The sequence below is a fragment of the Phalangium opilio genome, unplaced genomic scaffold (assembly GCF_054372755.1).
Source record: "Phalangium opilio isolate 3A_F unplaced genomic scaffold, DU_Popi_V2 ptg000048l_1, whole genome shotgun sequence".
Classification (NCBI taxonomy): domain Eukaryota; kingdom Metazoa; phylum Arthropoda; class Arachnida; order Opiliones; family Phalangiidae; genus Phalangium; species Phalangium opilio.
In genome coordinates, this window is record NW_028324170.1 from 916,550 (window position 1) to 931,301 (window position 14,752).

Here is a 14,752-nt window from a genome sequence, read left to right on the forward strand (position 1 = left end):
CCACGTCACACTTCGAAGCGCCCCCAACGACGCAATTTACTATAAAACTCGGACGCCACTTGTCCAGGTTTCTTTTCTCTCTGCGCTGGCGACCAGTCAACATCGTTCCTTGATCAGCTCCTCGTAATCCTGACTTTCGAAGGCAGTATTGGATGGAAAGCCACGTTTTACGCCGACGGTGGGACGTGACTATAAGCTCTCCGCCATTGGATGTCCATTAGAACGTTGAAATCAACGCGAAAGGTTAAGCCTAGTACGGTATGTGTGAAAGTCTTTCAATAATCCAAAGCCATCCAGCTAGCCATTTATTATTTTATTTAATCGCAGAGTTTAAATTATTTAGGTAGAGTTAATTGTTAGTTAATTACGTTTATTTATTGAAAATTAACTACAATATGAAAAAATTTACAGACACGAGGTCAGTTAGACAAGGCTTAGTTTAGAACATCTCAAATCAAGTACTTGGGCTCATATTAGGGGAAATTAAATTCCTTATCTATTTTAAATAATAAACCTTGACTGTTTGCAAATTAGGTCTCATTTAACGGCGCGAAAATATATTACCTAAAATGAGAAACGTATGATTTAACGGGGCCAGATTAGGTTGCACTAGGATAGGCTAAACCTTTTATAAAAATTTATCCGGGCCTGGCACTAATCTCTAAGATTTTACTTTATGCCGTCGTTTTAATTTAAATTAGCGAGGGTATTTTAGAATTATTACGTGTAAATTACAGATTTGAGATTCTAAATTTCATTCGTGGCAGTATTTAATTATTTTAGATAATGAAATACGGTCTATTTAATAAGTTAAATGGTTTAAATTAATTAGGGTTAACTGTCAATAAGTTATCATTAATTATGGAGATTAAGTCAATCTAATAATTTTAAAATGAGCCGCGAATGCGAAGTTAAGGCTCGAGATTTTTAATTTATATTTACGGGAATATTTTACGTAGTTTTTTTCTTAAATTATTTTAATCTATGGTATGGTTTCCGTGAGTTATTATTTTGTTGGAACCTTGAGTAGCCGTTTAATTCTGATATGGAAATTGCTTAGTATTTAGTGCAATGCTTACATTATATTTATGGGATTATTTTACTTGGTTTTTTTCTTAAATTATTATTTTGCTAGGACCTTAAAGTATCCCTTTAATTCTGATTTGGCTTAATATTTAGTGTGATTTTTAAATTTTGTTTTTGGGAATATAGTTTTTCTTCAATAATTTACGGAAACTAAACCATAGATTAAAATGATTTTTTGTTAGGCCCCTCTAATTCTTATTAATATTTGTTATTAATATATTTTCATTTTTAGACGCGATGATGTTGTTCTTGGATGTTCTGTTGCTGGTCATTCGGAGAAGTTTCCTAGCAGATGATTTCAACCTTTGTTAGAGACGCTCATTCCAGATGACATCTTCCTTGGATTTGCGATACAAGATTTTTCAACCTGTGTTGGCCTTGCAATCATTCTCTACAAAGATGCGATGAACATCATCAAATCTAGAAAAATTCAAATTTTTATTAGAATTATATATGCAACTACTTAATTTCTTTTTACGCGTTCAAACTTTAATTTACGTCACACTTTATATTATTTTTTGTTGAAAATTTTTGTAAACACCCCATTTTTTACTTTTTGTTCAATAAATTTTGCCTTAAACCACTTTTTTGTTTTCTTTGAAATTATTTGATTAAGAGGGAAGGTTTGAATTTTTTAGCTCTAAACAGATAGCCTATTTTTTGGGGACCCTCTTTTAAGCTTCTTTTAGCTTATATGAAAAAATGAAAAGCTCATTATTTTAAAAAGGGAAAAAATTTGCTTTGTTTAAAGAAGGAACAAAGGGGCCTAAAAATACTACCCTAAGTCCAGACCCTAAAAAATTCAAGCCATCCCTCTTATCCAAACTATTTCAAGAAAACAAATAACGTGACCCAAGGTAAAATTTCTTTATTGAGAAAAAAACAATTGAGGTGTTTACAAAAATTTTCTACAAAAAAATATTTAAAGCGTTCCATAAATTAAAATTTGACCGCGTAAAATTAAAAGGGGTAGGCTAGTTACCGATTAAATTTAAGAATAAAATTAAGTTAATTAGCGGAAAAACTTCACGGTCCAATCAGTTTGAAGGCCTGTGTTTCGAAAGTCCAAGAAAGATGTCATCTGGAATGAGGGTCCTTAACATCGGATGATCTTCCAAGTCTACTTGAAAACGTCTCTGAATGACCAGCAACAGCTTATCCAAGAAAATCATTCGCTTCTAAAAATTAAAATAAATTAATTACAAATATTAAGGCAATGCCTAATTTTAAAATAAGTGCTACTTTGAGCCTAACAAAATAATAATTTACCGAGATAATCCCATATATTTAAATAATTAGCGAAATACTGGCGATATATTGCTAAGAATTTTTTTTAATAATCTAAGTTAAATTTCTTAAGCCTTGTTCAAATGTCTTAACCTCGTGGTCGTGGTTTATTTAATTTAATCTTAATTCAAAATTATTATTTAATAGGCTGAATTTACGTAAATAATAATAATTAACTGCCTGTTTCATTAAAACTACTTAATTTATTAAAATAATAAGCTATTTAAAAAAGGCTTACATTTGCTGCGCATTAATAAGTTTGTTCATTCCAACATGGCCTTGCTGAATCGATTCCAAAAGAACATTCAATGGCGGAAAGAGCTCTAGATTCTGGATTTATTCCTTGACGGCGAAAAAAAATGGCTGATTGTCGGCGAAAGGCCTGATTTCCAAGAGCTGAGCAGGAAACGATCTTGTTTCCACGATGCCAATCGAAGAAAGAAATTTCGGCCGGTTAACTCAAGAACGAAGTTCTCTCCCGCAAGATTTACGCCCTCAAGCCGTTAAAAGCAGACGACAATAATTAGAGTAATACCGTTTTTCCGTTGGCCTATTCCATGGAGTAATTTTCTTGGAGCGAGAAGGATTTTCTTTAAAATTACATAAAATTTGGTGTCTCCTGTAATATTGCTCCAAATTGTCTATTTCCATGGAGTAATTTTCTTGGAGCGAGAAGGAAAGTTTCCTTAAAATTACATAAAAATTTGTCTGTTTCCTGCAATATTACTCCATGGTGGCAAACTGCAGGAAACAAACAAATTTTTATGTAATTTTAAGAAACTTTCCTTCTCGCTCCAAGAAAATTACTCCATGGAAATAGACAATATGGAGCAATATGGCAGGAGACACCAAATTTTATGTAATTTTAAAGAAACTCCTTCTCGCTCCAAGAAAATTACTCCATGGAATAGGCCAACGGAAAAACGGTATTACTCCAATTAGTTTCGTCTGCTATTAACGGCTTGAGGGCGTAAATCTTGCGGGAGAGAACTTCGTTCTTGAGTAACCGGCCGAAATTTCTTTCTTCGATAGGCATCATGGAGTCAAGATCGTTTCCTGCTCAGCTCTTGGAAATCAGGCCTTTCGCCGACGATCAGCCATTTTTTTCGCCGTCAAGGAATAAATCCAGAATCTAGAGCTCTTTCCGCCATTGAATGTTCTTTTGGAATCGATTCAGCAAGGCCATGTTGGAATGAACAAACTTGTTAATGCGCAGCAAATGTAAGCCTTTTTTAAATAGCTTATTATTTTAATAAATTAAGTAGTTTTAATGAAACAGGCAGTTAATTATTATTATTTACGTAAATTCAGCCTATTAAATAATAATTTTGAATTAAAATTAAATAAACCACGACCACGAGGTTAAGACATTTGAACAAGGCTTAAGAAATTTAACTTAGATTATTAAAAAAAATTCTTAGCAATATATCGCCAGTATTTCGCTAATTATTTAAATATATGGGATTATCTTGGTAAATTATTATTTTGTTAGGCTTAAAGTAGCACTTATTTTAAAATTAGGCATTGCCTTATATTTGTAATTAATTTATTTTAATTTTTAGACGCGAATGATTTTCTTGGATAAGCTGTTGCTGGTCATTCAGAGACGTTTTCAAGTAGACTTGGAAGTTCATCCGATGTTAAGGACCCTCATTCCAGATGACATCTTTCTTGGACTTTCGAAACACAGGCTTTCAAACTGATTGGACCGTGAAGTTTTTCCGCTAATTAACTTAATTTTATTCTTAAATTTAATCGGTAACTAGCCTACCCTTATTAATTTTACGCGGTCAAATTTTAATTTATGGAACGCTTTAAATATCTTTTTGTAGAAAATTTTTGTAAACACCTCAATTATTTTTTTCTCAATAAAGAAATTTTACATTGGGTCACGTTATTTGTTTTCTTGAAATAGTTTGGATAAGAGGGATGGCTTGAATTTTTTAGGGTTTGGACTTGGGGTAGTATTTTTAGGCCCCTTTTTAGGCTTTTTTTTACATTTTAACAATTTAAGCTTATTTTTTCCATTTTTTCCCATTTTAGAAAAATGAGCTTTTTATTTTTTCATATAAGCTAAAAGAAGCTTAAAGAAGGGTCCCCAAAAATTAGGCTATCTGTTTAGAGCTAAAAAATTCAAACCTTCCCTCTTAATCAAATAATTTCAAAGAAAACAAAAAAGTGGTTTAAGGCAAAATTTATTGAACAAAAAGTAAAAAAATGGGGTAGTTACAAAAATTTTCAACAAAAAATAATATAAAGTGTGACGTAAATTAAAGTTTGAACGCGTAAAAAGAAATTAAGTAGTTGCATATATAATTCTAATAAAAATTTGAATTTTTCTAGATTTGATGATGTTCATCGCATCTTTGTAGAGAATGATTGCAAGGCCAACACAGGTTGAAAAATCTTGTATCGCAAATCCAAGGAAGATGTCATCTGGAATGAGCGTCTCTAACAAAGGTTGAAATCATCTGCTAGGAAACTTCTCCGAATGACCAGCAACAGAACATCCAAGAACAACATCATCGCGTCTAAAAATGAAAATATATTAATAACAAATATTAATAAGAATTAGAGGGGCCTAACAAAAAATCATTTTAATCTATGGTTTAGTTTCCGTAAATTATTGAAGAAAAACTATATTCCCAAAAACAAAATTTAAAAATCACACTAAATATTAAGCCAATCAGAATTAAAAGGCTACTTTAAGGTCCTAGCAAAATAATAATTTAAGAAAAAAACCAAGTAAAATAATCCCATAAATATAATGTAAGGATTGCACTAAATACTAAGCAATTTCCATATCAGAATTAAACGGCTACTCAAGGTTCCAACAAAATAGTAACTCACGGAAACCATACCATAGATTAAAATAATTTAAGAAAAAAACTAGGTAAAATATTCCCGTAAATATAAATTAAAAATCTCGAGCCTTAACTTCGCGTTCGTGGCTCATTTTAAAATTATTAGATTGACTTAATCTCCATAATTAATGATAACTTATTGACAGTTAACCCTAATTAATTTAAACCATTTAACTTATTAATAGACCGTAGTTCATTATCTAAAATAATTAAATACTGCCACGAATGAAATTTAGAATCTCAAATCTATAATTTACGCGTAATAATTCTAAAATACCCTCGCTAATTTAAATTAAAACGACGGCATAAAGTAAAAACTTAGAGATTAGTGCCAGGCCCGGATAAATTTTTATAAAAGGTTTAGCCTATCCTAGTGCAACCTAATCTGGCCCCGTTAAATCATACGTTTCTCATTTTAGGTAATATATTTTCGCGCCGTTAAATGAGACCTAATTTGCAAACAGTCAAGGTTTATTATTTAAAATAGATAAGGAATTTAATTTCCCCTAATATGAGCCCAAGTACTTGATTTGAGATGTTCTAAACTAAGCCTTGTCTAACTGACCTCGTGTCTGGAAATTTTTTCATATTGTAGTTAATTTTCAATAAATAAACATAATTAACTAACAATTAACTCTACCTAAATAATTTGAACTCTGCGATTAAATAAAATAATAAATGGCTAGCTGGATGGCTTTGGATTATTGAAAGACTTTCACACATACCGTACTAGGCTTAACCTTTCGCGTTGATTTCAACGTTCTAATGGACATCCAATGGCGGAGAGCTTAGAGTCACGTCCCACCGTCGGCGTAAAACGTGGCTTTCCATCCAATACTGCCTTCGAAAGTCAGGATTACGAAGAGCTGATCAAGGAACGATGTTGACTGGTCGCCAGCGCAGAGAGAAAAGAAACCTGGACAAGTGGCGTCCGAGTTTTATAGTAAATTGCGTCGTTGGGGGCGCTTCGAAGTGTGACGTGGGCGCCAATTCAAATAAGAGAACACACCGTTAGGCCTATATAACAGCGCCCCTAGCGGCAAATTTCTTCATGTATTAGATGTCAGTAAATACGTAACTACGTATACAGCGCCCCTAGCGGCAATTTATGAACTATCTATTGCTTACACGAATGTCTAGCAGAATTTTATCATGTTTTAGATGTCAGTAAATACGTAACTACGTACACAGCGCCCCTAGCGGCAATTTATGAACTATCTATTGCTTACACGAATGTCTAGCAGAATTTTATCATGTTTTAGGTGTCAGTAAATACGTAACTACGTTTGCAGCTCCCCTAGCGGCAAATGTGTGAATGCTTAATAATTCGTTCATAACTAGTAAAATAATAACAACCCGTAGCCCTAAGTTACCCACAATCCCAATCCCGTTTAAAATAACTAACGAGTTTTTAGTGAGTAGCCCCTCGATGATTATTCGTAATCCAGACGCAACCATTAATCCCCATCTATTTTAAATCACCAATGAATCCCTATCCTTTTTAAAAGCGTGAATAAAAATCACCAATAAATGAAAATTTTCATTAGTGAATAGCCCCTCGACGCGCTGCCTTTAACAGTGCTATAGTGATTACCGGGAACCTATAATTAACCCATATTCCCAATCCTTTTTATCTAATTAATGCATTTTAAAATCCTATATATGCTTGCTGTAACTTAATTGACAGAAAAGGAATAAAAAATGAGATTCATTAAATCGACGAACAATTTATTTATTCTATAATACATTTATGAAGTATAAACAAAAGTATATAGATATAAAAAAAAGTAAACTTCGTTGAAACTTGCTCGCGGCGTGTGATATGAGAAGCCCTCTTTTATCCCTGAATGGCGTCGATCCGGTCCCCTCTGCTTGGCACTGGGAAGAAGACGTGAATAGGCTCATAATGCGGCAAATTCTTGTATTTTTCTTTGAAATTTGAAAAGTTCATTTGTAACTCATTATCGACATAAACACTAGTATTAATACTTGGAATAATTTAATTAGCACAGAAACTACAATAAAACACAAAAACTACAATAAAACGCACAGAAACTACAATAAAACACACAAAGCCCCAGAATAAAACGCACAGAAACTACAATAAAACGCACAGAAACTACAATAAAACACACAAAAACTACAATAAAACACACAAAAACTACAATAATACAAAAACACACAAAAACTACAATAAAACACACAAAAACTACAATAAAACGCACAAAAACTACAATAAAACGCACAAAAAATACAATGAAACGCACAGAAACTACAATAAAACAAACAGAAACTACAATAAAACACACAGAAACTGCAATAAAACGCACAGAAACTACAATAAAACGCACAGAAACTACAATAAAACACGATAAAACAGCATAGAACAGCATAAAAACACAGTAAAACAGCATAAAAACACAGTAAAACAGCATAAAAACACAATAAAATAGTATAGAACAACATAAACCACAGTAAAACAGCATAAAAACACAATAAAACATCATAGACACACATTAAACAGCATAAACACACTTTAAACAGCATAGAAACACAATAAAACAGCGAAAACATTCAATAAAATAGCTTAAAACTGAATAAAACAGCATAAAAACACAATAAAACAGCATAAACACAAATTAAACAGCTTAAAACAGAATAAAACAGCATAAACACACATTAAACAGCATAAACACAGATTAAACAGCGTAAAAACAGCATAAAAACACAATAAAACAGCATAAAACACACATATTACCTCAGCTATTTGTATTGCTACCAGATAAATCTCGCGAAACTTATGATCGTATGTTTCTCGCCATACAAACAATCGCCGCAATCCGTGGTTTATCTTTCAGCCATGCAGAATTCATGTGGTGCCATGGTGACAACGCGGATGCAAGAACGAACAATGATTGTGAAGGCACGCGTAACAAGTGGAACAAAGCGTTGAAGGTCCCTCATCCCAACATCTATGAACTCATACAGTTTATGAAAAGAGAAGAAGTCAAGAAATTGAAATAGACTCCACGAGCCGTCTTCACTGTTAGACCACCTCTAAAAAAGTTCCGCGATCTTGAGAACAAACGGAATATTCTAAGAGAACAATTGAACACAGGCGCTAAAACACCCGAAGACTTTTTGGAGGCAATAAAATATGGTTTTAATTTAGAATAGTAAAACGATACTTATTTTAATTTTGGGAGAAATAAATATTTGGGTTAAAAATCATTGGGAGGAATAATTTTGGGTAAACTGGGATTGGGATAAGTAGCGTTTGGGAGAACTATTTTGGGGGAAATGGGACTAAATCACACGTACGGTTAAAGGTGACGCGAAAAACACCTGGCCTGGACACGCACCTCTGAAATAAATTATCTCTTAATTGGCATTAATCATTTCCTCGCGATCTTTTAAACCAAACGTTTATCATAAGCTAGATTCAGTTATCTAAACATTGATTAAAACTATCGAAACCATATCGACCCAATTGGCCTTTTCAAAAGTGAAGAAAATAATAGAACACATTTAAAAAACAATAATAGAACACGTTTAAAATACAACAAATAAAACGCGATAATAGAATACAAATAAAATTGCTGTACATAAACAACAAACAAACAAACAACATTCTTAAACAAAAAGAAAATAAAGAGATGTCATCTTTTAACAGGAGTAAAAAGGGTCGATTTTATTTCCACCAAGAAAAAAATGTATTTACTTTTACAATTACGTATAAAACATTGTGTGATTTTTTTTTTGTCTTTCTCGCTATTATATACTTACTAATATTATTCATTTATGTTAATAAATTAGTGCGTTGCGATTGTTTAAAGTGATACTAAACTACGACGCATTTGTGGTTTTTTATCTACGTGTGGGTTGTGTGTGTAAAAATACATTTTGATATAGGGCATGTTTACCTTTACAATCCATCGCCATAAGTAAATAACATACGCTGGAAAACTCTTTTCATTAAGCGTGTTTAACTTAACCGGGAAAATTATTCATTTACGCTACAGCATTATTTCTATGGATAAGTCAATTTAGGATTGTATTTAATTAATGTAATTACGATATAATAATACAACTAATGAAGTTAATTTTACAACCAGAAATACACAAGGTTGAAGATATTTAAAGTCGTCATCGCCTGAATAGGCATTATCATGGGTAAACTATGAGCGAGCAAAAAACATTTGAAGCTCTAGAGGATGCGCAACTCCCTATGCTAAAAAGTGGAGTTTACGATGCTTGTGGCTACCACTCCCTACCGTTGATCTTTATCCTTAGCTTCGTCTACAAGTAGCAAAACAGTGTGTTGGGTTGCGGACTTGCAGCTGCGGCCATGTGCCGTTTCAACTAGTCTCCTTTTTAGTATATGGAGTTGCTTATCCTATAGCGAGTCGAATCTTTTTGTTCGCGCGTATTTTATCCATGTTATTACAAAATCGTTTTTGTCGCTCAACTTGATAAAATGGCGCGAGGGAAAACACGCGCAATGCATTCTTCCCTCCCGCGCCCTACTGGTCACGTGGAAAGAACTTTTTAAAATCGCCTAATTTAAAAGAAAATCAATCGCAGTGATTGACCCCTCGATTATTCATTTGAATATATCATTTATGTATAATTTTTAATTCAAATAATTTAAATTTGTTTGTTTTTAATCTTAATTAACTACGGTATTTAACAATTTAGGAAAGAGGCAGTTTTGGGTTATTCAATTTTTGGTTAATATCTAGTCTCTAAGTGGCTTGCACCGAAAGACTATAGTTAATTTTTTTACATATATATACACGTGTGTCCATCCAACCTTTCATTTCCCTGTCAATTTAGTGACCTTGGTCTTCTTTAATTAAAAACGGTCCTACATTCTTAATCGGTGGTTACTAAGAATCCATTGTGAATTTTAGCATTTCATTAAAAATTCTTAGATGCTGAGATAATCACTCGCGTAACGAAACACTCGCTTCTAACATAAGTAAAATTGTCCTTGTAAGTATACCAAATAACGTGTGTAACAAGTACCGTCATATCCGGTTCACATCCAACTGACTAACTTGGCTCAGTACAAACGTATGACCTCAAGGTAACCTTTCTCAGATATTAAACTGGTTCTCTCTTATTTCCCGCGCTCAGGTTTGAGGGCAAGCTCTTTCGGCTACCTTTGCCTTATACACAAGTCTGGGAACATTTTTACGTAACTTTAAAAGACAATTATTAACATACGCTTACAGTATATTAAATTTCTAAGCCTTGGTTTAATTTTGAAGATTTCAATTACTATGGGATTTGCGATAGCGAAACCATAAGCCGATTATCACAGCTGATCAAAATAATAATATAACATTCAAAGGGAGGCTAACATTTAAAATTAAAGTGCCAGAATTGAACTTTCAGCTTTGACCTTTGTTTTTTTTTTCTTATTCCGAAGAGTATAATGAATGTTTAGGTAGAGGCAAAGAAAATATAGCAAGATGAATAGAAACTTAACAAAGGACGCTTTTTTAGAGTCTTAGAGAAAAGTGGAACTAAAATTCAAACATTTTTGACTAAATCATCTTCTAAACCTTAAGCTTCCACTCCATTTACTGTGATCTCTCTGATGACCTATTAAGGGTGTAAAATGTCAACCGTCCAATAGAATCTTAAATTGACGTCATTTGTTTAATAAATTGACTGTTAGGGCTAACGTCTACGAAACTTAATGCTCAAATGTTGCAAATAAACATTCGATAGTTATATAAATTCTCTTTCGGATATCTTCATTTAATATTTAACGATAATAAAAAATAATGATAATCTCGAGGCTTAAGTTCGTGTCACGTTAGCGTTAGGGTTAAGCCTTGTCTTACCATCAAATTATTCGTGGTAATTGATTTTGCCTCAGACATCACGGATTTCATTCCGTTTTCTTTGTAAGTAACGCGATTGACGTAGAAAGACCAATGCAATAGCAAGACGTAATTATATTAAGACCAAACGGTTTCTGGGACGTCATGACAGATGATTGATCTAAGCTTAACGTTTGCAACAACAAAATACGACAAATAGAAATAAGATAGTTTTGTTTCTTGGGGTACTTTTTGTTGTATTTCACTTGACCCGAGCCTATTTGGAGGATGGCTATGGGTTCAAAGTTTCCTACTGTTGACAAAAGGCAAATAGAAATAGTAGAAAGTGAAATATAAAATATAATTTCTAGAGAATTTCCAAATCAATGCCTCGAGCAAACGAGCCCTAAGTTCTTTTTTCGTCTATAGAGAAATTAAAAAAGATAACGTAATATTTAATAAAGTAGAGCGCCGATTGGTTTCTTTTCAAAGAAGCTAGAGAGAAAGAGATCAAGGCTTGATTGGAGTAGGTCGTAAACCCTACTGGGAATACACTAAAATATTATATAGGCTTTCATTAACCTCCCCTATAGCGCCTAGCTCATTTTTTATTATTTTTATTTGCCTTTGGTAAAAGTGACATAATGGAAGCGGATTTCCAAGAGCGTCTTTCATTAAAGGGAACGTCTAGGAAGACAAAAGGCCAAAGACACGAGACCAATTTAGGGTTAAAGAAGGGGGCGGGGCGTTATCTCGAGTATTCCTCGTCGCGATCGTCGGAATATTCTTCATCGGGATAATCATCATCGGGTCCACCATCGGAGGACTCTTGCCAACTGGAAGTTTGGACTTCGTACAAAGTTGGATCTAATTTAACCGTCCCGCAAGCCGTGGCCGTCGACGAGCGTCTTAACACGTGAAGCACCGCCGTTGTCGTCACGAACTTGACGTGATTGTTATTGTTTCTACTCAAAGAACACGGGTTCTTCGACGATGTCCCCATAGAGTTGTAGTCCTCCACGATGTCGCCCGGTTGCTTCAAAGTCACGTCCGATGACGAGTCATCGTCGCGCGAAAAGAAAGACGGGCGCTCAGCACCCGGTGGAAGTTCCAGCGTCACTGATCGAGTGCTGCGTTTTGACGTACGTCAGAATCGGGTCCAAATATAGTTCGGCAATTGAAAGAAACAAAAGAGAGTGTGATTAGAACACTGGTTTTATAAGAAATACGAGAAAATCCTTTGATCATATTATAGCCCCTACTCAACGATACTTATTACTTGGTATTACATCTATCACAGCCCGAGTAACTAGCAAATTAGCAAAACGATAGCGTTCCCAATACTTACCACTTCGGGACGTCATAAACTCCGGTTTTTCAAGTACTACAAAGAAATAACTTAAATACGTAATAGCCCTAGGCCTACTTCTTCCCTTCAAATACTTAGGGTTACAGCAATCAAGGCGCAAATAAGTAAACCAATTTCCATAAATAAAGCGTTAATTCAATCCAAGCCAAACCTTATTGCATCAAAAATACGCAGTATCATAACTCTGGGTTTAATAAGGAATTCATTGACATCCTTTAAATAGTCCAACTCCGTCCCTTTCTAATGATACTTTAAACTTGGGGTTACTACAATCAACGCTTGAGTAATTACCAAAAAAGATACCTTTAATGTTCTCCCTCAAACTTAAACACTTTTTCCAATAACCATTTTGAAAAATACTGTATACAACAGAAGTTGGAAAAACAGCTACACCAACGGGATAACCATGATTTGTTGCTCATACGCTAGTAAATTCTATTTTGTTTTCTTTTTTTTACGAGCTAGGCCTTTTAAATTAAGGGCACGTCGTATTCCTAGATCGTAAAGGGGATTGCAATAAAGAGTAAAAATGAATTAAAACTCCATAGCCATAAAGAATTTTATTGTTGGAAAAGCTCGAGCTACGCAACCCGATTGATGCGAATTCCGAAAGCCATAGCGCCTGAGTTCGGGAAATCGCTTCGGGGGTTCTTGCGTTGCACGAGCGACCTAAATATTTACGGCCACTTTTTAAAATAGAATGTTCTTTACCATCTTCCCAAGCTTACACTTCATACAATTTAAAACCATAAGGGACTGCCTAGGCCTAGTTCTAAATTTAACAAAATTATAGGAAGCCATATAAATTGGTTTGGAAAAAAAACACCGTACCAATTGGTTGCACAAACGCTGTACAAACATTTAGACAGACCAGGAATTTATATATTTAAAAGATGCAGGGATGAATAGCCTTTACTTCAACTCAATGAAAAGCTCCGCCCCTTATTTATCTTAAATGTGAGTTTTTATAACGTTTCTGAAGGATATGGGTCTTGAAAGTAAGTATGTTGTGCTATTAAAATATTTCCGCAGTTAAGCTTGGTCAATATATCGTTCACAATGCACGGTTATTTCGGAAAAACAATAAAAAAAAAACTAAAAATCAATTTTTTTGCGGTGAAGTCACTTTGCAGGCTGAAAGCTCCTAATGCTTTTTCTACGTTACCCCTGTAAAGATGCTCTAACGCAATACATTAATGTTTACACATTTTAAATTATTCAAATATATATAAATAAAAAAAAATTTGCCGAACTTATTTATTTAAAAGTTAGTTACTTAATCAATCATTCATTAGAATTTTATACAAAAAAATTGGATTTCAAGATAAATCTATTGAATTCTCCAGTAGATTAGCGTAATTCCTTCTGTCTTTAATTTGGAATATAAATAATATAAGCAACTTCAAATACCAAAATTAGAAAATTCTAGTAAAACCTTTTTTCTTCAAACAAACTAAACTCGACATAAATATTAATAACGTACTAGCTTCAATCTCAAAACTGATTTATTTTTAGAAGACGTGTAAAATCAAAGACAAATATAAATAATAGAGAGTAAGATAACACGAATCAGGAAAACACGATTGTCGCCCGAGTTCTACTTCTCGCTAATTATTTCACTTTATGTTGGGTCTATAAGTATCTAAAGCTTCAAGTACCTTGAAATCTATTTATTGGTATAAATATCTTTAGGACACGAAAGCGGGAAAGGTAGGACATGGCCTTAACAGTGAAAAGGAGGAACGAAGATTATTCATTTACGACTCCCTCGGGACTCCACAAAAGGATCGCGTATCCGTCGCAATTGCGCACTCAACCCAAGAGCGTACTAAAATGAAATTAAGGTCTCCTTTAAAGAGACAATGAAATGAATTGACATATACAGCCATAATGTAATCGGTTTAAACTACAAACATTGAGACTTTGGTTTATCATATCAACTTCTGAAATGGAAGCGTTTTGTAAATGAATTCCATGTTTCATTAAATGGTTGTTCATCCATTTCATTCTCTCTTTAACCCCTTACTGGCACTAGGTTCACGAATGACGCAGGAAGGTAAAGTCCCTAATTTTCTTACGAACTAGATAAGGAACCATTTCCCAGGAACGAAAAGGGGGCCGGTAGGGGGGTATAATATATCCTCGCAACAGCCTACGGCAATAGCTTTTCAGCGTCTTGGTTTTACAATGATTTTGAAGCAAACAAAGGCGCTGAAAGACTATACAAAAGATATCTTTTTCATAAAATATCTCGGTTATCTAATGTACGGAAGACAATAGACGCGGAGGCTGAATGCCTTTTATTGTATTTG

At 33.8% G+C, this 14,752-nt stretch overlaps 1 protein-coding gene and 2 long non-coding RNA genes across 5 annotated transcripts in view; 1 reads left to right on the forward strand and 2 right to left on the reverse strand.

Annotated features, from left to right (window-relative positions):
• Window positions 1-353: 353 nt before the first annotated feature.
• Window positions 354-2,827, reverse strand: LOC149673521 (uncharacterized). Its single transcript, XR_016367020.1, has 3 exons — window positions 2,612-2,827; window positions 2,069-2,264; window positions 354-1,506 (listed from the first exon to the last, which is right to left on the reverse strand). It is a non-coding gene; the product is annotated as an uncharacterized LOC149673521 (long non-coding RNA).
• A 536-nt stretch (window positions 2,828-3,363) lies between these two features.
• Window positions 3,364-5,871, forward strand: LOC149673522 (uncharacterized). The gene is made up of 3 exons (XR_016367021.1): window positions 3,364-3,594; window positions 3,936-4,131; window positions 4,717-5,871. It is a non-coding gene; the product is annotated as an uncharacterized LOC149673522 (long non-coding RNA).
• Window positions 5,872-8,901: 3,030 nt separating this feature from the next.
• LOC149673523 (uncharacterized) overlaps window positions 8,902-14,752 on the reverse strand; it is a 42,503-nt gene continuing 36,652 nt past the window's right edge. For all 3 annotated transcript variants that reach the window (XM_089839099.1, XM_089839098.1, XM_089839097.1), the window contains one exon: window positions 8,902-12,201. In XM_089839099.1, coding sequence (XP_089695225.1) covers window positions 11,820-12,201 — 382 coding nt within the window. In that variant the 3' untranslated portion in view covers window positions 8,902-11,819. The remainder of the gene's footprint in view (window positions 12,202-14,752) is intronic.